The sequence below is a fragment of the Falco biarmicus genome, chromosome 4 (genome assembly GCF_023638135.1).
Source record: "Falco biarmicus isolate bFalBia1 chromosome 4, bFalBia1.pri, whole genome shotgun sequence".
Taxonomy (NCBI): Eukaryota; Metazoa; Chordata; class Aves; order Falconiformes; family Falconidae; genus Falco; species Falco biarmicus.
In genome coordinates, this window is record NC_079291.1 from 84,643,164 (window position 1) to 84,669,701 (window position 26,538).

The 26,538-nt window shown below is 56.4% G+C and overlaps 1 protein-coding gene across 7 annotated transcripts in view; it reads left to right on the plus strand.

Moving 5' to 3' along the window:
* The window catches only part of MPRIP (myosin phosphatase Rho interacting protein), an 82,012-nt gene that overhangs the window by 21,079 nt on the left and 34,395 nt on the right, over window positions 1-26,538 (plus strand). For 3 of the 7 annotated variants that reach the window (XM_056338359.1, XM_056338361.1, XM_056338358.1), the window contains exons 4-7: window positions 15,276-15,427; window positions 18,437-18,521; window positions 23,063-23,273; window positions 24,287-24,803. In XM_056338359.1, the coding sequence (XP_056194334.1) occupies window positions 15,276-15,427; window positions 18,437-18,521; window positions 23,063-23,273; window positions 24,287-24,803 (965 nt within the window). The remainder of the gene's footprint in view (window positions 1-15,275; window positions 15,428-18,436; window positions 18,522-23,062; window positions 23,274-24,286; window positions 24,804-26,538) is intronic. The other 4 variants (XM_056338364.1, XM_056338365.1, XM_056338362.1 and 1 more) reach the window with 3 other exon arrangements.

The following is a 26,538-nucleotide window of genomic DNA, read 5'->3' on the forward strand; positions in this document are numbered from 1 at the left end:
TGATGGTGATAGTGCCCTGCCAGTCCCACCAGTTTATGCGGTGGTGGTGGAAATGGGTCCATCCAGGAGCTCCTGGCTTCATGGTAGTGGTGTGGATGGGAAATCACACAGGACATGAGCTGGCTGGGATGGGAGTGATGGGCAGCGGTGGGCAGCAGAGCTGGGGAAAGAACTACGTTGGGGAGCAGGGTAGAAGATGATCTGTGGGGAGGTTTCACTTGGGATGTTTAGTGCATATCTCAGAGATGATGCAGTAGAAATAAGGAGACATTGGGAATAATTGGGGAGCAACAGTTCTTTCCCCTTCAGGGGAGCTGGGCAGGAAAGGGACACTGAAGTCAGAGTGCAAGGGAGAAGAGACGAAGCACAACCTTCTGATTGCTCTACAGGAGATGTAGAGACTGCACAGGTGCTGGTGGTTCCTGACAGGGCTTGGAGATCTTTGATGGAGTTGAGTTTAATTTTCGATACTCCTTTTGGGGGAAAAAAATCCATGAACCTCCAGGGAGCCCTGGGAACTTGTTCCCCGGGACATCACTGAAGCTGGGACTGAGCAGCCTTGAAAGGGTTGGGAGAATAGACAGATCTTTATTCGTGGTCTTTCTAGCAGTAATGTCATGCTTGATGCTGATCCGGTGTCATTTTGTTTGTGGGGATTGGGTGTGGGGATCCCATAACGGTGGCGTCAGGGCGATTAGTGTCTTCCCTTTTCTGTCCGCTCAAAGTATCTGGCCCTAGTTGCTGCTGGAGGTGGGTCCTGCTGTCAAGACACCTGTGGGCACCTCCATGAATGGTTTCCTACCCTACCCTACCCTCTTCTGTTTTACTACTTTTAGTTTGGTTTAATGTGGTGTTTGGGGAAGTAATACTGCTCTAGCTGTAGAGGGGCAGTTTGTGGGGGCTGGGAGAACAGGGGAAGGCTCCTCCAGGGATGGCTCCACCAGCAGTCCTGGCACCTGGCTCTGGGGCCCCAAAAGTGCCTGGCTTTACTGTGATTGAGCTGGCTCTTTCTGTTCACATCTTCTTGAGCATGGATGGAGGATGGTGATGTCCACATCCAAGCCCCCTGAGCAGGGCGTTAGGTGCCTGCAGGACCCACTCAGGAGAGGCCCTGGCGTGAAGCAGTCTGTGGTGGGAGGTTTGGGAGTTAACAGAAGGCAAGAGAATGAAAGCTGAGTTGGGAGAGCTCAGTACAGCCAGCGACCTCCTAATGAACAAGCAGCTTTGATGACCTGGCCCAGGTGCTTCCTTCCTGGAAACAACACAGCCCCTATTGTCTTCTGCAGGGTGAGCTGCAAAGCTGGAATTGCTCTTATGCTGAGCAGTGAGGACAGGTTCAAGTGGCTCTGTCCTTTTTGCTTTTTCCCTGCTCCTCCATTTCTTGAGACCTAGCAAAGACATTTGTGTAGAAGACGTTTGCAAGAGCAGGGAGGAAAATGGGCTGGATTTGAAATTGCATTTATCTAGTTTATGGGAGGCAGAGTGACACGGGCGCTTGCAGCAGCTGGAGTCTTCATGACTTCTGGAAACTTGGGCTCTGTACCTGTGGCCTCCAGCCTGGCTGCACGCTCACAGTGAATGAAAAAATCATGGTGTGAAATGTTGATCCAGGAATCAACCCGCCTCTAATGGTATTTAGCAGTGAAGATGTCAGAGCTGGTAGCAAAATGACATAGCTAATTGCTGAGCGCACGATTACCCTCACATGAGCCCTTTGGGCCCTGGCTGGTGTTCCATCCTCTGCCTCGCGTGCTGGCCGCAGACCTGCCTTTCGTCTGCATCCCACCATGCTGCAAATGCCATAACAAAACAGAGCACTCCAGCAACAGCCCTGAATACCGCAGCGGTGGGTGACAGATGGTGGCACTGCTGTTTACTGCAGGCAGTTGCTCCAGTTGCTTATTCCCTTTTTTCTCTTTTTTTTTTTTTTTTTTTTTTTTTTCCCCCCCCTTTTCTCCTTCCCCTTTTTGGTGGAACGGTTGAAGTGAAGCTGGTGAGAGCTCTGCTGGAGTCCCTCAAGGCAGCTGAGGAAGAGGTGCAGTGGTGGGTGCCTTCAGTGCCTGATCCCAGCTCTCCACAAGCCAGGGCAGCACTGGGCTCTTGAGCATCCCCGGTCCATGGGTGGCCGTGCCTGTCTGCAGACATGCATGACCAGCCCACCCAAAGAACCAGCAAACTCAGTTTTCTTGCCCCACTGTTGCTTGGTGCTGGGGAGGTGGTGTGAAATGAGCTGTCTGCCGCATGGCCCCATACCTGCCGGCTGCACCGCATGGTGGTGGGGACAGGGTCGGTTTTAATTCTTTCCAGCCCTGTCACAGGCCACTGGCTGAGGTTGGTGAGGACCACCGGTGGGCTGTGGGCTACGGGTAGGGTGACGCTGGGCAATAGTTCTCCCTTTTCCCATTGCATAAAGGAATCCCTAGAAGTGCCATCCCGGTGGCTGGCACATCCCTGTTCCTTGCCAAGGGTCCCTTCTCTGCTGGGTGGCGTGGGTATCCTGGCTGCGCTGGGTGGGATTTGGTCTTGCAAAACCCTCAGTGACAGCTCAGAGAGGAGGACAAGGACATGAATCAAACAAGGCAACGGAGCTGCTCCAAAAAATCAAAGTATGTTCCCCCGTTTTTCCCAGCAGAGATCCTGTATTCATTGATTGTTGACATGACATATGTGGGTTGGAGAAAGGCAGTGGCAGCTTCTGGCAGGGGAGGAAGGGGATGGGGGGGTGTGCAGGGTCTCTGCAAGCTGAGATGCTGATTACTAGGGGCAGCAAATAGCTTGCAGCTGCCTCCGCTCAACACGCTCTTTGTGGTGCTTGCAGCCACTCTTTGGACGCAGCTATTTTTAATTTCCCCAAGCACGCGCACAAAGCAAAGGGGGGTGGGCGATGCTGCCGGCATCCCCCCTTCCTGCTCCCGGCTCCCACCCCTTTCCCAGCCAGCCCTGCGCTTCCCGGCTTCCTCCTGGCCTCTGGGGAATGGGGGGAGCTGCACACCCCCCCTGGTTTTTTTGGGTCCACTTCGGGAGGCAGGCTTGGCTTCCCCCACCCCACCCCAGTGTGTACAGGGCGCTGGGAAAATGCAGAAATAAATAAATACGCAATTAGGCAGGCGTCCAGCCATGGAGGGGGGTGTGTTGCAAAAAGTGTCTCCGGCCAAATTTTGGAATGCCTGAGAAAGCGGCTGGAGCCTGTGGGCGAGCGCAGGGTTGTGGGCTTCCCACCGCCGCTCTCCTCCCAGCGGAGAAGGGGCGGCTGCAGCCCCCGAGGAAGAGGAAGGAGGGTGGCAGCTCCCAGCCTTGCTCATGGGTGTGTGTGTGTGTGTGTGTATTCCACTCCGCTGGCATCTTTCAGAATACGAGACAAGGCATTTTTGTGCTGGCGGTGTGATGAGAGCGGGGGGTCTCAGCCAGCCCTCGGCATGCTCTTGCCACGGCTCGAGAGCAAACTTTCCCCTGGTGTTTTTGGGGCCGAAAGCCAAGGTGTGCGTTCTGTTCAAGCAGCAACACTGTTTGGGGCTAATAAATTACTTATTTGCAGTCCTTGTTTCTCTGTTACGGTAAGCATTAGTGAATATTATATTTCTGCTTTATCCTGGGCATGCATTATTCATCAGGTTTGGAGTCTGTAAAAGGGATATCGTCAGGTTAAAACTTGTGCGGAGACAAGCCAAGGTCTTCAGTGAGGTTTTGTAAACTGCTTTTCTCAGGGTTACCGAATGCAGGGGGTTTTGCTGAAGTCTTCCACCTTTTGTCTGCGTTGTTTTGAGGCATTTCTGGTGAAAAATGAGAATTCCCAGGCAGGTTTTATTACTGGTCTTGGTTATTGAGCTATCATGGGCTGCAAGACACGTAAGGTGGAAAAAAAAAAAAAGCCAGCAAAATACTGCTGGTAACAGCATGTGATTGTGCTTTTGGTTATATATATTTTGTAAGATCTTTTTGTTTTGCCCTGTTCCTTCAAAGCTGCGGAAGAGGCTCTTCCCTGCAGTCACTGAAGTCTGACTGCAAGCAGGCAACAAGATCAAACAGCCAGCCAGTCTTGCTGAAAGTTAAAATTACCATAGGTAAATCACGTGCACGGCAACTTCACGTTACCCTTCACCTCCTTCCCGCAGGATCCAGGAGCTGATTTCTCTGAGTGTGTGCATTAACACGGCTTGCACCCTGCTACCCGCCGCAGGCAGCGTGGGCTCCTCTGCAACCTCTTTTGCTTTTAAGGGAGAGCAGGGCCCTGGGGCAGAGGTGCTGCTCGGGGGGCTGGGGAGAGCCGGGAAGGCTCCCACCTACCAGGGAGGGTTTTTCCCCCGTGTTTTCCTTTGCATGCACCCCAGGGCTGTGCCCCGTCTCCGCTGCTGTTGCATCCCTAGCCGTGGGGCTGTGGGGACGTGGCCCTGGGGGTCCTCGCTCTTGCATGCCCTGTGCGCCGTGGTTCTAGGTGCCGTAGCTGTGACTCTCCGTGATTTTATGGCCAAATAATTGCCCTGGGGACCTGCAGTGAGGCCGTGGGCTGCTCTCCCACTGTGACTGTCACCACGCTCCTCCCAGTGCAGTGCTTCTTGCAGTGTTTCCTTTGCTGTGGGCGACGGGGTCCCTGGGGGGTGGAGGTGGCGGGGACGGACACCCAGGTTGGGTTTAGGAGTGTCCTGGCAGCACCCTGCGCTCGCACAGGATTTCCACCCGTTGTGATGCTGCGGCCGGGGGAGAAGGGGGGTGTTTTTGGAGCCCACCCAACCTTGGCCCTTTCCTCCTTGTTTCGTCAGCCCTGTTGTAACCGCATCGATAAAGTCACAGCAGATCACTGGGGCACTGGGGAGCTACTGGGATATAATTAGGGTTTTGGTTCACTTTTCTGGCTGCTTTCCCATTAGGGGAGGGACAGCGGGGATTATGGACGGAGCAGATGTGTGGAGGAAGGGGATGTTTGGCTTTCACGGGTGGTTAATGCCATACACAGGCTGATGCTGGGGGGTGAAGTCTGTCATCCCAGGAATGGGGGATGGAGAAACCTCCTTGGATTCATCCCACTTGGGTGCACCAGCCCCAGATTGCTCCTCTCTGCTGGAGCCAAACCAAGAGGAGAGGTTGCGGGGAGTGTTCCCGGGAGCTGCTCATGGCTGTGAACTTGCTCCTCGCCCTGAACTCCTCTGCAAGTGCAGGAGCCAGATGTGAGCAGCAGGTTTCAGGAGAACATGCTGCTCCCCTGAGACACAGGGATGGTTCCGGCAGCTTGGTGTCTTACTCCCAGCCTTTGTCCCTGGCCATGGCAGGTGCTCAGAACACTTTTCCCCCTGGGTGCTGCTTGCCTTTGAACCCAGCAGTGCCTGCCCGGCCTGCTGGCCGCATCGGTGCTTCCACCGCACCCTGCGTGTGGCAGCAAAGCCCAGCTTGAGCTGTGTTGCCAGGAGGTCTCCTTGCTCTGCAACAGCTGTGTGTGCCTGTTGGGAGCTTTTCTCCTTGGAAAACTGCCTTTCTTGGCTAAAAAGCCTCCTATTTTGTGCCATTCAGTGGGATGGCCAGCAGTCAAAGGTCAGAAAATGCTCTCCAGCTACCCCCTTGGCTTTTGGGAAGGTCTGCAGAGTCCAAGCTTGTCTGGAAGCTGCTGGGAGCAGGGCAGGTGTGGGGTTGTCTATGGGGTGAGGTGTGGGGTGCAGGTTGTGGCTGCTGCTTGGTTGGCCATCCCATCCCATCCCAACCCCTTCTGCTTGGCTTGGCCTTTGCACCTCCAGCTGCAGACCCCCGAGCGCCCTGGGACCCCAGCCGTGTGGTATTCCCAGCCCAGCAGGAAGCTCTGCAAAGCTCATAAGAGCAGCACTGGGGAATAATGAGATTTCCAGACTAATTTGGCCAGATTCAAGAACTTCCACTGAAGCATCTGCGCCCGTGGGAGCTGCCCGAACTTCTGGCAGATCTGGTGCTGCTGATCCCCAGAGTTGTCCTCACCTCGTTTGCAGTTGTCAAGTGCTGGTGCAAGATGCTGTATTGACAGTTCCTTGGGGGTGAAGGTGGGGGTTTGGGGGAAACCCCACCACGGCAGCAGCGCTGTAGTGCATGGCTCCCACGGGAGATAACACAGCGTGGGATGTAACTGGCATCTGCTTTGCTGCGGCCAGACTGGAGCCCGCTCTTTCCCCACAGAAGGGCGAGCAGACAGGCATCGGGTGACCTGTGTGCGCCCAGTGGGGTGGGAAGAGTGTTGACCGCAAATAAACTGCCTTTACCCACTGTAAAGCAAAACCTACCAAGCAAATTTTCAGTTCAGCTAAGCCCAAAATAAGCCAAACCAGGGAGAACCCGCAGCTGTGGCCCTGCAGTACAGCACCGGCTCCACTGGTGGAACAGAGTTGGCTTGAGTGGGTCTAACCCTATGTCTTGCAAGAATGTTCAGCAGAGCTTTGCTGAGATGCTTCTGCTGGTTTTGTTCATTGCAAGGTGGTGCTTTCTTTCATTTATGTTTGTGTTTTAGTGAAGAAATGAAAATTTCTGGTTCATACAGAATAGAAAGTTTTTTCTTTTACTGAGACACCAGGAAATGTTTTGCCATGTTATACGCTCTTTCATTGTGGGAAGTACTTGCCATTTTTCACCTTGCTCTGTGTGCAGTTCACTGTGCTCCCGGAGCTGATGTAATGCAGGGCCTTAAATTAGCCAGAGCTCAAGATGATGGCTGTCAGATGTGGCTTCGCTTGGCTGTGACGGTGATGATGGCTCGGTCTGTTGCTGTGTGTTTGCTCTGATTCCTCTGCTTGAGTGCGTTTACAGGAGGGGTTGTGGGATGGCTGGAGACCAGGAAACCCGTCCCTCCTTCCCCCTAAGCTGAAGGGGAGATGGATTCATTTAGGGAGGTATGGGGCTTTGATTGATTTAATTTGCCATTTTCCTTGTATAGCTCTTACCTTGGCCGTGCCCATCCTCGATGATTCCGAGAAGACAGAAGCAGCAGCTCGCTCTGCAGCTCCTTCTCTCCTCCCATATTTCTAGTCTGGATCTTCCTGAGTCCTTCCACACAAGTCTGATTTCTGGGTGCCACATGCTGTGGGGTGGCCTTGTACATCTTAGCCAGTGCCCGGTTTCAGTGCACTCCGCAGCACACCTCCATGCTGCCAGGGTGGTGGCACCTCGGGTGGCCCTTGGCCGCGGTGGGAGTTGCCCTTAGGTCGGAGCAGTGCTGAACAGAAGACCTTGGGAGTCATTCCAGCAGCGCTTGGTGCTGTAAATAATGGAGCCCACGTCAACTGCGGTTCTTTTCCCACTTTGCAAGAAGACTGGCTCCAAAATTGAGCAGAGAGGGACCTTTGCCCTGGGTTCATTTCGTAAGTTTTTTTCCAAGGTGCAAAGCCTTTTTCACTTAAATGTCTTTCACACTTTTTTGTAGCTGCTGTAAAGATCCTGAGCAAGGGCATTGCCTGTCTCACCGGTTTTCCTACCCAGCTATAGGCTTGAAAGTGAAAGATCTCTGGAGAGTCAGCGCAGCAGCCTCAGCCCTGGTGTGACTGGTTAGCAGAGCCAGCCTGGGCTGTTGGGCAGAACCTGCCCCGGTTCAGCCCCTGCTCTCCAGCACAGCCGATGCCCAGGCAGATGTTCAGGCTGTTTCCCTTACCCCCATGAAGCAGAAATTCAGGTCCAGATGTGGTTGAACAAGGCTTGAGTGGCTGGTCAACATGGGTGGATCTGAGCTCTCCACCTCCTGAGCTGTCTCCAAAATTGTCATCACCGTGGCTATGACCATCTCTGTGTGGGTGACCTTAGGAGTCCTGCTGTGGGGACGTGGTTTCTGATGTTTTGGTGAAGCCCTTTGCTCCTGGGGAGGGACATGCGAGCCGGCATGCACGAAGGTGCTGGTGAGTGCCTGTACATGTGTGTGGTGCAGGGACCACCTGGGACTTGTCTCCTACACCGAGGGGGTGGAGAAGAAAGTTGACGAGGCCAATTTGGAGCAGTGCAATTTGAAATTCAAATATCAAGATGCAAATGTAGCCCGCCTTTCCTTCCCACCCCCAAATGACTGTGTTTCCCTCTCCAGGCAACTCACCTGCCGTGGTCCCTGCACCAAGCTCCGGTCCCTCTCTGCATGTACCGTCCCAGTGCATGGTCTCACTGGGCTTGTGCCATTGGGCTGATTACCATGACAACTTGCTTGAACGCTGCAGATACTTGCTTCCCCTTTGGCTGGGGAGCTATTGTGCCTGCGCGTTGGGGAGCGGGGAAGATGCCATGCTGGCAGCTGCAAGCAGATGGGGTCGGATCTGTTATCATGTATTCCTCCCACCGCCCTCTTAGGAAGGGAGGAGGACATTTTGCATTTGAAATGCAATTAAATCCCAGAGAACAAGAGGGGAGAGTAACTCTTGGGTTTGCAGGGCTGTGAGATGATGCCTTCAGCGTGGTGGGGCTGCCAAGTGCCCGTGCAATGCTGGGCTTTTGCTTTGGTCCTCAGAGAGCCAGCATATGAGTGTCTGTGCCAGGTTCTTTGTGTAATACTGGGATTTTGTTTTGGTCCCCAAAGAGCCAGGATGGCCGCGCAGAGCGACCTCTAGATCCCATTCCCGGTGGGACCTTGTTCTTGTTCCCATCATGGTGCTAATGTTCTCTGCGTCTTCTGTCCCTCTTTCTGTCCAGCAGTGTTGGATGTGGAGTGTGCATGTGGATGGGTGCAAGCTCCCCTGAAGGGCTCCCTGGATTTGGGGATGCTGCCAAGGACCCAGAGGGTCGGACCCCTGCGCCGAGGGAGGTCGCACCCACTTGGTGACCACCGCTGGGTTTGCTGACCCTCCCTGCCTGCTGCGGGCGGTTGTGTCAAGACAGGATCCGGCTGTCCCCGTCACGCACAGACCCCTTGAAGGCGGTTCAGCAGGAAAGAGGTTAACAGGAAGGAGGCAGGCTAGGCGCTGGCTGCCAGCTCCCGACCCGCTTTGGGGTGGGAGCAGCTGGGAGCTGCAGGAACGGTGTGAAAATCGAAAATCGCCATATAAGGCCAAGAGGAGCCAGCTCCAGCCTCCGGCACAGCCCCAGCCAGGCTTGCTCCGCTCCAGCACGCGCTCCCCGGATGGGCGCCCATGGGGGACGGGGCTGTGGATGAGGATGCGTTGCCCCAAACTTGCTGCCTGGGCACCCCTGGGGTGGGTGCTGCCCATGCCTCGCCGAGGTGGCGTTGGGTGGGAGAGGAGCCTGAGGGTGCTCGCAGCCAGCTTGCAGGCAGCTCGTGGCCTCCCTCAGTGTTTAGACTCGCTGTCTGTGGATGTAAACACCAACTCTGCTTAAAGTGGCCCCTGGCTGAACTCTCCTGGCCAGCCCCTATGCTTCACCCCCTCCCCAAACTGCTCCCAGGGAAGAAAATTCCTTCCCCCTGGCAAAAATGGAGCTGATGATGTTTCATCTCCTGGTAGAGGCTCGGGAGGGCTCTACAGGGGCTCGGCATGGAGGGACGGGCATGCATAGGGTTTGCTAACCCATCCTCCAAGCCCACCTCTCTGAGCCCGTTCCTTGGAGTAGGTGACCTGTGGCTGTGGGGAGCTCCTCCAGCAAAATGAATTTCAGGAGCCAGCTGTTGGTGCCCGTGATGAACAAGCAGGGGCCAACAGTGGGGAAATGCGTGATGGGGCTGGGGAAAGTGTTACGGCATTTATCCAACCAGGAGGGTGTTTCTGTGTCACTGGCCGCACACCGGGGCAGGTGTCCTGTCCTCTCCTCGTGCTGGCACTGGGTGGCTGCTGGCGGCACCACAAGCCACGTTTGCTGCTGGTGCAGAGCCACACAGGCACGTGCCAAGGCCACGTCTGCAGAGCACCGCTTCTGCCTCTGTGGGTGAAAGGGGGTGATGGCTTCTAGCTGGCTAGTGAGTCCAGGTAGCAGCGAGATTTGGGGGCATCTTCCCCCTGTTTCTTGCACAGAGGCATGAAGCGTGCCTGCAGAGGTGCAGGGGGACATGTCTTGCTTTTCTGTTGCCTGGTGCACAGCCTGAGTGAGCTGGAGGTTTCTCAGTGGCTTCACTGAGCAGTAGCTGCTGATTTGGGAAGGCTGCAGGTGGGGAAGGTGTGCTCAGGTGGCCAAGAAAAGATACCTGCCTCCTGCTTGTGTGGCACAGGGAGAGCAGAGAGCTGCCACAGGGATGGCAGGGATGGGGGAGCGCTCCTGCTTGTAGGGAGGTGTGGGATGGAGGAGCACAACCTTCTGCTCCCCTTCGGTGGGTGACTGCTCTAGTCCATCCTTTTGCAGAGCTCACAGAGGTTGTTTTCAAGAGCCTTTGTCTAATTTAATAAATCCAGGGTGCTCAGCCTGTTAGGTGATCTATAAGTGTAATAAAATCTGCCTGCCGCAGAGCTCCGGGCGCGTTGTGACCGTATCGATAGCTTTGTGCCTAGTGGCAGGAAGTCTAAAATGCTCATTAAAGGCCTGCTGCTGTGCCAGCCACGCTCGCCCGGGCAGCTCGGGTCACACCGTGGCCACCCCGCTGGCACCAGCAGGCTGAGCACCCCAGCAGCACCCCCCGGCCAAGCCTGCTGGCAGGGCCAGCCCCGGTGTGTGCACGGTGCATCCCCAGATGTGGTTTAGGGAGGCCATGCATAGCCTCCTACGGCTGAAGTGAGCTCCTCGTGACTTTTCAAGGGGTTGGTGCTTTCTTGTTGATGCCCTCTGGGTGGGAGCGGTGGACGCGGCTCTGGTGTGAGCCTCCTGTGCCGTGCCGGTGCCAGGAGCTGCCTGCCCAAGCTGCATTGCTGCCCTCGCCCAAGGTATGGTTGTCTCCATGTTGCTCTGATGTGCTGGTGGTGATGGGGCAGCGGAGCCTTGCTCCCTCCCACGCTGCAGCAAAACCAAGATCCTGCTTGCATCCCACCTCGAGCACCGCTGTCGGCTGTGCCCAGGCACTGGGGATGGGCGAAGCTTTTAGCAAACACGGCAGCTGCCTCTGCATGGTACTCAGAAGTGCTGCGAATGGGCAGCGCGCTTGTTGGCAGCCACCCTCATGAATATTTTAGCTTGGAGAATTAACATTTGTCAAGAAGCATTCGTGGAGGAAGCATGGATGTCTATTCTCCGGGCTCGCTGCTGCTCGGCAGCAGCACTGGGAGCCAGGGCAGAGCCAGCTGGAGCCGAAGCCCTTCCCATGCAGCGTTGCAGGGGTGGGATGGCAGAGCTGCAATCTCCCCCCTGGGACAGGCGGGCTCTGGTGCCAAGGCAACCAGCCCGCCATGCAAGATAGACAAATGGTTGTAGGGGGTTTTTTTTCTTCCCCTCCTCGTTCTTGGCAGAAAGTAAAATGTCCCTTTTGTTTGGTTTCCTCCTCCCCCTGCCCCATCGCCTTTCTTTAAAGGTTGTGTTCCAGATTTTGTCAACCCACGTTGTGTAATAGTGCTGGAGAACAGCGTGGGCATTGGCTGTGTCCCACTGAGGCCATGGCAGTGCTGCTCCTCGAGAGCTTGACCACAGGTTTACCTACTCGGGAAACATCTTGTGTACAGTTGCTGAGCCAAGTTCTGTTGTGTTTTAGATCGAGCTTCTATGATGCACATGTGTTAGAAATGATGGGGAAGGTACTTGGAAAAAAATTGCCAATTTTTCTATCTCAATAACCCTGTATTTCTGCCTTAGCCCTGCAAAACCGTATGGAAATGAGGGAGTCTTGCAGATAAACCCTGTTGACTTAAAGCATCACCCGCTGCTTCTGGCAGTTCATCACCCACAGAGCATCCAGCGCTGTGCATCCTCCTGCCACAGTGCCTGGGTCTCTTGGTAATGTCCTGCTTGGAATGTCTTCATTCGGGCTTGTAAGAGGTCCCCGTTCTTTCTTTCCCTCCTTTCCACTGTTTTGCTGCAGTGGCTGGTTGTGCAACCTAAGAGCATCCATCCAAAGGTCCCTGCATCTCATCTGGAGGCTGCTGGGTTTGTGGATGCGGAGGGCACAGTGTGACTCACACCCTGGGTGCCCAGAAGGGAGAGGAGGAGAACATACTACAGGCTTTGTGTAGTACGGAGAGGGATGCTGCAAGCACACGTGTGTGTGTAAATATGGATCTGTTACACCAGAGGGAAACAGCAACACAATTGTTTCTTGGCTGCGGTTCCTTTGCTGGTACTGGCAGCGTGGAGAGCTGTAGCTGCTCATATGGTGCAGGTGCTGCCTTCCCTGTGCCGGCACGTGGTGAGCGGCGGGGGGCTGCTCCACTTGCCAGGCTGGGGGTGGCCGGTAGCACCGAGGAGAGATGCTGCTTGTGGTGGTGCCCGTAATAGTGTTCTCTACTGGTGCGCCCTGCCGTGCTGCCTGGCACACCCAGGCACCAGATCCAGTGGCAGGGTAGCTGTGTGTTCTGTCCCGTGGACAGCAGCATGGGAAATGGTAAAGGCAGGGTCAGTGCCTGGGGACGGGGCTGTCCCCAAGGAGGTGACCAGCAGAAGCCAGCAGCTGGAGCCCGAGCTGAGCCTGAGCGTCCACTCCTGCCTTGCCCAGACGCGAAGCCTCCCCATAGCTCCGGGGTCTGACGCTGGGTTCCACCATGTATCAAAGCACCTGCTCTTCAAAGGGCTGGTTGGAGTCCCAGCCTTGTTACTGCTCTGGCGTCTCTGCCGTGTAACACCTCCCAGCTCTTGCATTTATTTATTCCCCTCCAGTTGCTGGAGCCATGCAGTCCTCACCTGGCCTGGGACCAGCCTGGGGACCAGCTCTGCTCATCCTTCCCCAGGGATCCCCAGCCCTGAGAAACCCCTGAGAAACACAGGTGCTCAGAGGCAGGGAAGGGGTCTGTGTGTCCTCATCCCCTGCTGCAGAGCCTCTCCCGTCTCCCCTGCTCCCACGCCACCGACCCACAGCTTCGGCATGCGAAGGCTGTCCCTCTTCTGCTTCCTTGGGGACAGCAGCCATGCACCATTGCCAGCTCCTTCGCCGGGATCCCCGGCTGATTTCGAGGCACTCCTGGGGTGCAGTGCTGCCTGAGCCCTGTCCTTTTCTTCACTGGAGTTTGTGTGTGTACACACGCGTTTCCACCTGGCACCATTTGCATTTCGCTTTGCTTCAAAGTGGCTGCGCTGCCTCCAAGGAAGGAAGTAAATGGTGTAAAGGAATTTACATCCTGAGCGAGCGAGGCTGCTGGTCCGTCAGGTTTTATCTGCTGCTGAGAGGTGCAGGGGGGCTGCTGTGGGGTGGGGGGTTCATCCCCGGTGCCCATCCTGTCCCTGGCTGCAGGTGCAAGGGGGGCAATCCCAGCTTTTCTTGCAGCCCCTCTCCTGGTGTCCTGGCTCAGAGGCGCGGTGGTGGACAGGGATCCATGTGTCGGGCTGTGCAAGATGCCGCTGTTCACCCTCGCAAGGAGGGGCGTGCAGCAAAACCACTTCGTGGGGCTGGCCCGATGGGGGGGCAGACCTGCTCCTCCGCTCCGGGCACGCTTGGGTCAGGGCTGGGTGTGATCAGCAGGGGAAGCTGCCCTGAATGCTGCCGTGGGGTCAAAGAGGGAGGAGAGCTGTCTCCTCCTAGGCCAGCTCCCTGCCAAATCCCTGTGGGGCCTCCCAGGGAGCAGAGGGGGGCCTGTGGCACGTGGGACCGAGTGGCCCAGGGTACCCATGAGAGACTGGGGCTCCCTCCTGCAGCTGCCCTCATCCCCTTTCTCCCTGGTCCGGGTTGTGTTCCCTGGTGCAAAACTGTGGGTGGGGAAGGGGATTGGACCCAGACCTCACAGTCCTGAGAGCACTGGCTGCGACGAAGGCCAACAAGACAAAAATGTTCCTAAGACTGTACTTGGAGCAGGAGAAAGTTTTTCCGTTGGGTTTTTATCGCTCCCGGAAAGCGGGGTTTTATTTTTGTTGTCTAAGACAAAAAATCCTCTTAGAAGCCGACAACCTGCGGCAGTGCAGGGCGGGCGGCTGTGCGTGTGCTGTGCCAGGGGTCTGGGCTCAGCTTCCCTTTCTCTCCCTCCCTCTATCCTGTGGGGTCTGTGGATGCTGATGCTGGTTTGCATGAATGAAAAGAGGAGGTTTTGGTGTCCCTGGTGTACAACCAGTCCCGATCGTGTGCCTACACTGGACACTGATGCTGCAGCACCCATGAGGGCTCTATGCCACCCCTGGGCTGTTGTAGGATGTTCCCACCTGGGGACACAGCTGCAGGGAAAGCCCTTTTCCTGGGGAAGGGGACTCATTCCCACAGCCCACAGATGGGTAAACCAGGGAGCCTGGGGGGCTGATCTGAATTTCCTAGGGTCATGGGCTGGGGCCATCGAGCTGTCCCCTGCTGCCCCTTCTTTGCATGGCGCAGGCTGCTTTTGGAGGGGTTTTACTAGCAGGGGAGCTGGTTTCCATGGTAAAAACCTTAACAGCATCTGCCGAAAATCCATCTCCCCGTTGGCCCGGCCATCTAGAGGGCACCAGGAGGCTTTGGCAGGGCAAGGAGGTGGCCATGGGCTGCTTTGGGTGCTCCTGTGATGCTGTCATCAGTTTGGAGGGGTCCCTCTGCCTGGTCATTTATGCCCCAGGTACAGGTTTGTGCCAGGGTGCCGGGGGAACCCCAGTGTCACTAAGCTTGGGGGGGCAGAAGTAGGGTGGGCAGGGGGGAGACAGGGCATCGCTGCTCAGGGAGGGAAGGCTGCGGGTGGCTGTGCTGTAATCGGATGAACCGGCGCCGCTCCAGATGGGCCTGTCAGCTCTCGTCTGCGCTGACACCCTTCTGGGTCCCTCCGCATCCCCTTAGGCTGGGGGGGGGCACTGCCTGTCCCACTCTGCTGTGTCTGCTTGGAGCAAGAGGGTCAGGAGGTGAGACTCTTTGCAAAGCCCATCAGACAGATAAGGTCTCTTCTGTGCTGCTGTCCCTCCCTGGCAATGTCCATGTTTTGTTAGTTTTAATGGGGAAAACCTGGCACATGTGTGTCTGTACTGCCTGAGCCTTTCAGTGCTGAGGGCGGTGGGGCCTTGCTGCTTTGCCACCCCTTTGCCCCACGTGCTACCCCACCACCCCAGACGGGTTGGAAACCCAAAAGCTGGCCACTCAGTGCCTTGCCTGGGTGTCCCCATGCTGCAGCAGGGCAGCCATCCTTCCCTGGGTGTTTGGCGTAGGAGTGTTTCACTGGCAGCAGTGGGCTGGGCTGGCAGGAGTTGTGCCTGCTGGGCTGTGTCCCCAAGTGTGTGACACAGGGCTTTGCTGTGTGCTGGCATGGTGCACAGGTGGGTATGGGTACTCGTGGGCAAAGCATCTTGGTGTGTAGGATCCCCATGTCCACCAGGAGAGGTTTTAGGACTCAACTCCGCACTCATCTGCTCTCCTCTTCTTAAATGTTACTCCTTTCTCTTTCCCCTTGCAGCCAACCACCCTCCCACAGGGCACCATCAACATGAACCAGTGCACGGATGTGGTGGATGGGGAGAGCCGGACAGGGCAGAAATTCTCCTTGTGCATCCTGACACCGGAGAAAGAGCACTTCATCCGGGCTGAGAACAAGGAGATCATCAGCGGGTGAGTGCAGATCTGGGGATGAGCCACCACAGGGATCTTCCCTTAGCTGGGAGGAAGAGGAGGGCAGGTAGGACCTTGCCCCAGGCCAGGTGTGGTGGGAGTGCGTACCCAGGCTGATCTCTGAGTGCCCATCACAGCCTGCTGCAGGGACAGTCCTGGGGGTCGGGTGTAGCTGCTGCCTTGGGGTCAGCTCCAGTCTTCTCCAACTTTTTGGCAAGGACAGGGTTTCCTTCCCCTTCCCCACTCCCCTGCCTGGCAGACCCCTGCCATTGCCTGGTGCTTTGCAGCTGAGCAGGGGCCTAAGCACCCACTGAGCCACCAGATTTATGGTGTGAGCAGGACTGATTTCAGCAGAGACCTGTGTAGCCATCCTTTATTTGTCTTTGCTCCATGCCTAGTGCGTGTGCTTGGTCATGCCGGGCTGGAGTGTGAGGCTCCCCAACACGCCGGCCACCTTTCAGAGCCAGTGCTTAAGGAAGCTCAGCCTCTGCCAGGAGCCTGAGAGCCAGACCCTGGAGCTGAGATCCTCCTGAATCACTTGTTTCTTACAAAGGCCACTGTTTCACGGTTTTGTTGTCTGCCGATGGGCAGCATCCTGCTCCCGGCTGCAGAACAACACTCCCAGTGGCTTTTACCCCAGAGGATGAGCTGAGCTATGCTGGAGCATTTGTGGGATGCTCAGAGGATACATCAGGTGCCAAGGTGGTCCTCGGCTGGCCATGGCAGCTTCAGCCCCAGCAGAAGGTAGCTGTTTACTTGCTAGGGAAGAAGCTTGTCCACAGGGTGAACATCAGGACAGGCTTGGAGCTGATGGGTGCTGGGGGTGCTTTAGGACCATCTGATCAGGTACCCAGCCCGCTGGCACAGGTCCTGTCCACACACCAGCGGTAGGTCCCATAGTCCTGGAACTGGCGTGTCAGACCCTGAGAGCCGTACGCCATGGTTCTGGTCCATCCCTGGGCAGATGTGGCCTCTTGGGGCTGTCTGCTCTGCATTTGCCCCGTCCCTGTTCGGACTTGCCTTCACAGTGCCCACCTTGCCCCGCTTCGCTCGCTCCCTGCATGGGATGCAGCCCATCCTCCTGGTCCCAGTGGAGCATCTGACCTCTGAGGATGATTAAAATATCATTGCTCATAGGAGTGCCTGCTGCTGGGGTGCAGTTGCTCAGCAACACTGAAGATTAAGCCACTAAAATGAGCAAATTGCGGTAGATTCCCTGACTCCAGGTGCTGGATGGTGACCTAGGAACATCCTCGTCCATCTCACGTGCCAGCTTGGGTCGAAGCCGGTGCTGGTGAGGGTGCAGAGCTGCGGGAGAGCCGAGCTGCCAGCGCGCAGCAATGGGCTGGGAAGGTGCTGCTGCTCACCTGTGAGCATTTCCCTTGTGGGATGTCTGGGGCTCAGTGCCTCCCTCCCAGAATTCGCTGACATTTGAAACTAGAGCAGGAAGCTGAAGGGATGAAGCGCTTGCTCTTTCCCACTCTTCCCAAGGCGTGATGTCACCTGCTTGCCCGAGCCCTGGCAGCAGCAGAGTCGGTGCTTTCTGTTGAGATGATTTCTATTTCCAAGCATTTCCTTTGGTTGTGACTCCCTCCGTTTTGGTAAATACTGGCCGAAATAGGCATTTTTCTACCAAGAGCTTGGGATTTTAATCAGATGAACATTGAAACTTCCCTGCTCTACTGAGACGTGAGCGTAGGCGATCCCTGCTCCGTGGCCCCGTTTGCAGCAGTGGGGTTGCAGCGGCTGCGGAGCCGGCTTACAGAGGCACAGGGGAATCACGGCACGGAGGAGCCAGCTCTCCTGCAGCCAAGGCAGGAGCAATGGCTACTCCCCAAAACATGGCCAACCCACACGCCTTGCTCTCTTCTCCTTCTCCCCAAACTCCAGTTTGCAGCTCAGCCTTTTGTTGCCAGTCCTGCCCACCACACGGGAGGGAGAGGCATTGTAGAGCAAGGTGGGGCTGATTTATTGTTCATTGGCCCGGCACTGGATTTTGAAGCAGCACGTTTGCTCCTGACTGCAAGCATTAATCATCCCGAAACAGTCCCGCTCCGGGTCCAAGCCAGGCGGGTTTCATTTGCAGTTGCAGCACGACAGGAAGATTTCCCTGGCCGGGGGAGAATTTGTTTTACGTTTGTTGCATGCTTCTGGCATTTATTGCTTAACCAAAACCCACTTGATGTGGTCATCTGAAAACACTTTACAGCAGCAGCGTGCAAAGTGGGGGGAACAGGAGAGGGAAGCAGGGACATCTGAAGCAGGAATGTTTCCCAGGGGTCCACAGATCCCTGTGGAGCTCACAAGAGATGCAGGGGCAGGTCATCAGGCCGCAGTGGGAGGGCACAGGAAGGTCCCCCAAAGAAGCAGTTTGTGCAGGGGATGGACTTCTCCATGCCAAGTTCACGCTGCTTTTTCTTGGACAAAAGCGCCTTGTGTGCAGTGTGCGGCCATTGGCATCGCTGAAGGGGAAGGTCCCCCCAGAGGCTCTGTCCTTCTCGGCTGTCTTTCAGAATCCTTGAATCCCTGTCCCACGTCAGCCTTGGCCACGGCCTTGCTCTTGCAGCGAGTGGGGTTTGAGCCAAAGCACTCTGGGGTCATCTGTCCTCCCCTCCTGTCCTGCCTTGCTTTTCCCCCAGGAGCGGGCTGGGGTGATTTCTGGGTACTGTTTACCATGTTGAGCCTGACGAGGTTGGAGAAGCTGAGCTCCTCTGCGTGCCCAGCCCCAGCTCAGGGGTGTGCTTATGGCCAAGTTACAAACCCCGGGAGGCTGAGGTTGGGGGTGAAATGTGGATGCTCCGTCTCTGGAGCTTTGCAGGCAGCTGGAGGAGGGATGGGGCAGCATCTCCCCAGGCAGTGTGGTCAGAGTCACCTGCGGAGGGGAACAGCTTTGGGGTCCGCAGCCTGTGGGAGGCTGTCTTGCACCCCATGATGGCGTGCGAGCATCGCTCCCGTCCCTGTGCACTGCCCTTGGGCACAGACCTCACCCTCTGCTTTCTCTGCCTGCAGATGGCTGGAGATGCTGATAGTCTATCCGAGGACAAACAAGCAGAACCAGAAGAAGAAGAGGAAGGTAGAGCCCCCAACTCCCCAGGTAACCCCACGGGGGGGGACACTGTCACCCCGTCCCTTGCCCCCCTCTCGGGGCCATGGCATTGCCCAGCTCCTGGGGGAGATGCCCCCCCCTCCCAAACCAGCCAGACCAGCAGGCTGCCAGCCTGGCAATGCTGCTGGCATGGAGGGTGAGAGCCAGGGTGAGCCAGGGCAGCAGGTCGGCGTGAATTAATTCCTGCTCATCACTTCCCAGGGTCACATGCTGCTTTCCTGGCTGCCTTGGGGCCACATTTAACTCCCCCCAGGCGCTGTCTTGTGGCACTGGCCCCTACACACGCTGTCCCAGGAGCGGCTGCGAAGCTGCGTGGTCCCCTTGGGGGACCAGTGAGAGGTGCTGGCTGTTCACGGGCCATTTTGGCAGAAACAGGATGAAATTCCATCGGGCTCCGGTTACCCCCTTCGAGATGACCCTAGAGATAATGGGAATGAAAGGAAAATACTAAAGGCCAGGGCCAGGCTGGGAGCTCCGGGGGCTGGAGCCGGGCTCTCCAGGGACCCAGCGGTGGCTTCGTGCTCACTTTGACTATAAATGGTAAAAAGTGGGGCTGTCCGTGACTCACTGGTTCCTGCCGGGCTCCCACGTGGCCAGAGTGGGGGAGAATCCCACAGATGGGGAACGTGACCCCAGGGCCACCCTCGTCCCTCGCCGGGGATGAGAACAGCCGCGTCCCCGAGACCGCCTGACCTCTGGGCACGTGTCCCGCTGCTGTGGGGGACCGGCTGGGAGGGCTCCTCCGGCCGAGCTGGGCTGCAGCACTGGGGGACTGAAACCAGCACCAGGGCTCCCCTGAGCCCCAGTTTTCAGGTCCCGTTCGATGAAGTCTCCAGGGTGCTCCTGGTGCAAACTGGGTCATGCATGGGTTTTGTACGACGTTCATTTGAATCGGATTTCCACCAGTCCATCAGATTAAGAGGTTCTGGGCAACAGGAAGAAAAAACGGGGGAGAAGATGATGCTTTTTTGCACAGCAAGCTTGAAGTCTGAGCCACCCTCTGCCAAGGGCTGGGACTGTCACAGCCCCTTGAGTGGTGGCTCTGGTGATGCTTTAGGGAAGGTCTCTTCTCCCTCCATGGCCAAGAGTTGACATGTTGTGAGTTGCGAATCGTCAAGCCCCAGGGTGGGGGCTGCCGCATTCTGGGTACCCCAGTGAGCTGATGCAGCAGCGCAGGGATGCTCACCCCATCCCTGGCTCAACACTAAATACAGGCTGGGTTCAGGAGGGGGACGGGGCAGAGAGAAGGGGCGCAGAGCCAGAAAAACATCATTCTGGGTTACGTTTCATCACCATGGCAACTTCTTGGAAACCATACAGGATCCGAGCTCCTGAGCACCAAATAAGGGAAGCAGCTGCGGGAAGGATGCTGGCTCCCCACGGCCAGACAGGCTCCCCAGGTACTTGGGGGAGCCTGGGGACACTTTTCCCCACCTTGGCGGGGGGTGAGCCATCCCACACGAGCTCAAGCTCAGGCTTGTGCGGGAGGGAGTGGGGTGGTCCACCCTGTCCCCATCCTGCTCGCTGCTCTCCTTCCACCCAATCCATCCCATCGCTCCCAGCCCCATGGCACCAAAAGAAGATTCTAATTCACTTTTCTGAAAACAACCTCCATGTGGGTGGGACCTGCTACCAGACGGATGCTGTGTTGCGTCGGGTGCTCATGAGCAACCTGTAAAGGCAGAAGAATCATCTTTCCTTTGTCTCCTGAATCATGTTGATGCAGGTGGCTGGTCTGGGGAAGGAGAGAGGATACTGGGGAGAGAATCCCCCTCTGTGAAATGGCTTCTCCTGAATTTGGCTGCTGTTCAGCTTGCTTTCTGTGTGCCGGCGGAGAAAGCCTAATTTCTTTCTAAAGACGGCTGCACACTAATCTGGCAGCAGATCGTGTCTGAGAGCCACTCAGGCAGGGATGGACACCTCTATGGTTCGACAGAAAAATTTTAAAACAATAGATATTTCTGCTTTTTCTCAATCCTACACGTAGTTTCTCCTTGTCCATGTTACAGCAGAGCTTGGCTGCAGCTGAGCACTCCTGGGGCATCAGGGCCATTTTCAGCTTCCTCCATCATTTTGCATCTTCCCCCTGCAAAATCACTGGGGTGGGAGCACTGCAGGTGAAGCTGGCCATATTGCTGCAGCTGCAGGTTTTTGGACATGTTGTTAGGTGCAAGCCTAGAAATGTTTTAATCTTTGCTTTGCAAGCAGGTTGCAGTCTTGGTGGGGAAAGAGGGCAGGTTTCTCTTGCAGCTTTTGCCATCCTCTGGCAGAGTGGTGCGGGCAGCAGGAGAGACTGGGCTGCCTTTGCCTGCTGTACCTGGGAAATTGAGGCAGGATTTCAGGCTGAAATGTGGGATTTGAGGCACTGCCCTCTGTTTGCACAGGGGTGTGGCAGGCTCAGCTAAGCAGAGCGTGCCCAGACACGCTTCAGGTAACTGAAGGCTGGTTTGGTTGATTTTGGTGCACACTCCTTTTTGGAGCTGTTCATAGCACTGAGCAGCAAAGAGTTAATTTCTCTGCTTGCTTATAGACTGCTTTTTGGCCCTCATATCTCTGTCTAATTAAATACATATCTACAAATAATTGTACGGGGGTGTGAGTAAGGGATATATAAAAATATATATCCTGAGCGGGTGATGAGCTTTGGGCTTTCAGTTCAATGAATGAGAGTTGTTGAGGGTGGAGGGGACCTGGGAGATTGTCTGGTCTGACCCCTTGCTCAAGCAGGGTCCCCTTGAGTGGCATGCCCGTGAACTCTGGTTTGTTTACCTCCAGCACTGCATTCCCTTAAAGTGAAATTTCCCAGGGGATTTCTTTTAAAAATTGAGGTCATTTGCTGCTTGTTGTGGCCGTGCATGGAGCCAGGACCCACTCCCTGGGAGATCCCCAGTGGCTCCAGCACAGCCTTGCAAATGCCAGTTTGGAGGTGCAGGGCTAAAACCCCCGGTGGTTTGCTGACGTGGGAGGGGGGACAGAGGGGATGTTCTTCGCAGCCTGTGTCCCCAGCCCATGGCTGCCAGCTTGGGTGCTCCTGGATTCCCCCTGCTCCGTGGAAAGGGAACAAGTAGCTGGGAAAATCTCCACAGTCTGAAGACTTTGGAGGGGGGGTTCGTTGTCATTGATTTATTGGTGGCTTTAAGGAAAATAATCTGCTAATGCAGAAGCTTAATACAGCAACAGCAAAACATCTGCCAATGAATAAAGCCAAACCCTAAACGAGTTGTGAAAGCTGCTGCCTCCCCTGGTGTGTGCACCAAATCTGGGCTGTCCGGGCTGTGGCCACCAAAACTGCATCATCTGAGGGACTCCAGACCCCCTTGTTAGCCAGAGAAGCATTTAAGATGAGGGGTATTGTTTTAAAATAGCATAAAGCTCAATGCAACATTGTGTTTCCATTCTAAAACAAGCAGCCTCTTGGGTAACCGAAGTGGCTGGGAGGAGTACAGCACCGGTTGGGTTTTATTCTTTTTATCAGTGGCCTGTAGCAAACCAGCTGTGACAGATGAACAGCGCAGCTGCTGGTGACTGGGAATTAATTTTCTCCTCTGTCCTGTGTCCTTTGGTTTTTTGATGTTAGTTATAACACTGAGAAAATGCAGTCCTGGCAAATGGGACCCAGGAGAGAAGCCTGGTATTGGTCTGTGTGTGTGAAAGGCAGAGACAGCCCGCGGAGGGACCAGGGATGTGCAGAAGGACCAGGGACATGCAGGGGAAAATGGAGCATGCTGTATTTATTTGCATCAATTACAGAGGGTGCACTGTCACCCCAAACTGGGTTCTGGTGGAGGTGAGGGGAGCATTTCCAGGTTCCCTGTGAGTGAGGACTGACAGACCCGTTTCTCCGTGGGTCTGCGGTGTTGCACATGAATTTAGGTGCAAAGCCCCACACATGCACCGGGTGAGCGTTGGGAAGAGCTGCTGAGCTGGAGCGTAATTGGAGCCATGTGGGACCCTGCACACTGGGAAGAGTCAGGGCTCCTCTCGGGGCTGGGCTGCGTGACCACAAGGTGGGCTTTTCCCAAGGGGTTACGTGGAGGTGGCCACAGCGTCCTGCACACCGTGCTGGGAGGGATGGTTCGTATTCCAAACAAAGCCAGCAAGCCCCTCCGCTGCTCAGCGCTGGCTGAAGGTCTCCTTCACTTACCAGCTTGCCTTTACTCTGGATCTTTTCCCAGTTGGATGCGTGGGGAGGTGCAGCTGGTTTGAGGAGCCCTCCCCAGGGAGGGACAGTGAGGGACATCTCCTCTCTCACTGTAAGAGCGGTGATGGTCCCTTTGGCCAGAGAGGTCCTGTCCCCCTGACGCACTGCCCTGGGGCAGGGTTTCCACCTGCAAGCTTGTCCCCTTGCGAATGTGGCAGTGGCACATGGCTGAGCAGCCCCATCCCTGTCCCTGTCCTGTTGTGGCATGCATTGTGAGCAACACCCAAGCTGTGTGGCACCCATGGCTCCAGGGACAGCCCCATGGGGACCCTGGGTGCGGAGCTGGGACAAACCCCTCTAACCCTGCTGTCTCCCCTGTTCTCTTTAGGAACCTGGTCCTGCTAAGATGGCCGTGACCAGCAGCAACATCCCCAGTGCAGAGAAGGTCCCTGCCACCAAGTCCACGCTTTGGCAGGAAGAAATGAGGGGCAAAGACCAAGCGGACGGGAGCAGCAGCATCAGCCCAGCGCAGAGCCCTGTGCAAGGCCAGGCTGGGGCTGCCAGCTCCCTGAAGGATCCCGTGCTGGACAGCAAGGAAGGTGAGGGACCAGGGTGCCAGTACTGGTGTGATGCTGCAATGACCTGGTTCGGGTAGCTGAGCTGGCAGAAAACCACTGTAGACGGAGAAATTTTCTGTGGATTTGGTTCCTGGAGCATCCCAGCAAGGAGGGGGAGGCAGACCACGCCCCTGCTGTGCAGGGACCAGAGCAAGGTCCTGGAGGCTGGAGTTCAGAAAGGAAAAAAATTGCTTCACATGCTGGAAAATCACAGCGTGGGACCCATTTCTGCCCCAGCAGGGAGATGGGGCTGCCTGCCCTTGCAGGCAACACTGTGCTTGTGCTGGGGTGGGGAAAGCCTTTTCTCACCCATCTGAATCCCTGCCTGGGGCACCCAGAGGGTGCAGGGCCATTCTGTGCTCAGCCTGGGGTTTGGGGGGGCTGCCAAGCCCTGAGTGCTGCTTCCTTCTCTGGGCCCCGCGTCAGGGCCCTGTTTGTGTTTGGTCTCCCCGATGAGTCCCTGGAAGAGGCTGTGCCTGTGGCATTGTTCTGCTTGGAACAATAGGGCTGGGGACTCTTCCTGCTGGGGCCACGGGCAGACCCCAGGTGCTGCGGCCGTTCCCTTTATCTGCCCACTCGGAGGGGGGGATGCTTTCCACCCACTCGTGGCTGCCAGGAGCAAGGTGTCCATCGCCTTGTGCCCACGGAGACATGGCCAGTGCCAGGTTGGGAAGGATGGGGATGGCGGTGGGTGCAGAGTGGTGACTGCAGCTGTCCCTTTCTTGGTTTGAAGGTTTAGGTCTTTCATCCTTGCAAGTCTGACCCAAGGGTTGGACCAGCATCCCCAGTTCTCTGCAGACCATCCCACCATCTCCATGGGCATGAGGGGTGGCCAGGTTCGAAAAGCCAAGGGTGCAAGAGGTGGCACAGCACAGGGCTGGGGCCCAAACCGTCTTTGCTTTTTTTCTGCCCCTGTCCTGGGTGGAATCGGGGTGTTCTTTGTTAAAGTGGAACTTGGACTTGAAACCAAGTGCAGTGACTTCTCTGTCCCTTAGACGAGAGCTCCATGAATGGAGAGCGGATAGACTGTGGGCGGAAGACGCGTGTTGAGAGCGGGTACTTTTCCTTGGAGAAGACCAAGCAAGACTCGAAGCTGGAAGAGCAGCAGCTGCCGCCCCCACCAAGCCCACCCAGCCCCAGCACCCCAAACAACAGGTACAGTTATCCCAAATCACCCTCGCAGGAGCATGCCCAGCCCTTTCCTTCCCCAGGTACCCGATCAGGCGACCGAATGATTCACAGCTTCTCTCTGAACTCCTTGGACTCGAAGAGCAGTTGTCTCATGCACAAGGACTCCAGCAGCAGAGATGTAGGAAGGGGAGCTGAAAAATCGGGGCGTCCCCTTTCTTTTAAAGCCAGCCGGCAGTACACCACCCTGGCCGACGTTCCCAAGGCCATTAGGATCAGTAATCGTGAGGCCTTCCAGGTGGAGAGGAAGCGGCTAGAGCGGAGAACCCGGGCCCGTAGCCCTGGGAGAGAAGAAGTGGCCCGGCTCTTTGGCAGTGAGAGAAGGTAAGGGATGAGTGGCTGGTCCCCTTGCATGCTTGCAACGGCAGCAAAGCTGTGTCCCCACCACCGCCCTGGACAGAGAAGGTGGCATTTGCCGGGTGAAGCCCCTTTTTATTACAGTGCTCCTGGGTTTAAGGATGCCCATCCACCCCGACCAGGAGCTGGGATGTCCTTAGTAGTGCCGGCAGGCGGGTGTCACCCTGCCTGGCTGCTCCGGGGACAGCTGGCTGAGATGGTTGATGTTTGGTGGCTGTATTTGCAAGCAAGCCCACCCTCTCCGTCCCCTCCCTGGCATGGCACACGCTGGCAGCTGGTACCATTAATTAGGTTAGCTCTCTAAATGGTGTTAGTGCCGGGTGCGTTACGCAACTGCCTAATGAGCTGAAAGAGGTTTCAAAATGTCATGGCATTAATCTGGGAGAGGAGAGGCGGGTGCAGTGCCAAGGCAGGGCGCAGCGGGCTGCAAAACAGCTTAGTGCGGAGGAGGATGGGGAGGGCGTCCACACGCACGCCTGTACTGCGCACCGGCGTGCTTGGCGCTTTCCAGGCGAGGCAAAGGACAGGCTCGACTTGCCCTGGGAAAGATGCATTTGTGCAGTGAAGGCAGCAGAGCAAACTGGGAGACAGGCCCCAGGCAAGAGGGCTGCCTGCCAGTCTGATTTTCTTGCCCTGGTTTTCCTCCGGGCATGTTCTCTCTCGCACGGTTTCAGCAGGCGCTTCTCTTCCATTTCTTCCCAGCCCCTAAAGGATTGTTTTCCAGCCTGGCTTCCGAGAGCTGGGAGCAGGTCTGGGAAGCATGGTGTAACTTTGTACTGGTGTTGCTGGTCGGCAGGAGGATCCCAAACTGAGCCCAGCCCCAACAGCCTGCACAGGGAGTGCTGGATGGGAAATAAAAGAGAGGAGCACGGGTTTGACTTTCTCTGCCTCAGGAATTGGGGCTTCCCCAGGATTAAGGAGAGGGATGCCACATGGGTCCCTTGGTCACCCGGGCTGGGGCTGGGAAGAGGCTGGTGACTGCTGGTTTGTAGGCTGAACTGGTGCAGCCTGTTGGCTCAGGTGTGGGTGAGGTTGTGTCCCTGCTGGGTTTGCTTGCACAGGATGCCCTGGCCAGCACCTGCATTCCTCCGAGGTCCCTTGCTCAAGCCCTGGGGGGATCTTGCAGCACTGGGATCCAGAACAGAGCTGGGATATGCCAGCTGAGGACAGGGAGGAGCAGATTTACAGGCAGATAACAGGGCCCAGGAGAGGAAGCTGATGCCAGAGACTGTCCTTTTGTCAGCCCCACTCATTGCCTGCTGGTGGGTGCCTTTTCCAAGGAAAGTCTCTTTTTTACCAGCCCAGCTGGGCTCCTGGAGCTGTTACCAGGTGTTTTTGCTTTATCAATATTGGCAAAAATTCCCTTACGTCAGCCCAGGGCCTTTATCAGAGCAGGACGGGTGTGGGGGGAGGAGCAGGTGCTGCACCAGGTTTGCACGTGGGTGCTTGCCCGTGGCGCTGAGCCCGTCCAGTGTTCATTTGCGAGGGTGGTGATGGCAGAGCAGGGCGAGGGTTCCCTGCCCGCTGGAGGGTTTGGCTGGGTTTGGCTGGAGGTTGCAGCCCGTGGCCCTGGAGGAGTGTGCCCTGCGCAGGGATGGCTCGGCGGGCGGTGTATGGGGACTGGCACGTTTGCTTTTTCCTCCGGTAACCTGGGAATTGGTCCAGGCAGGTGGAGAGGCCGTGTGTCCCGGAGCTGGGGTGT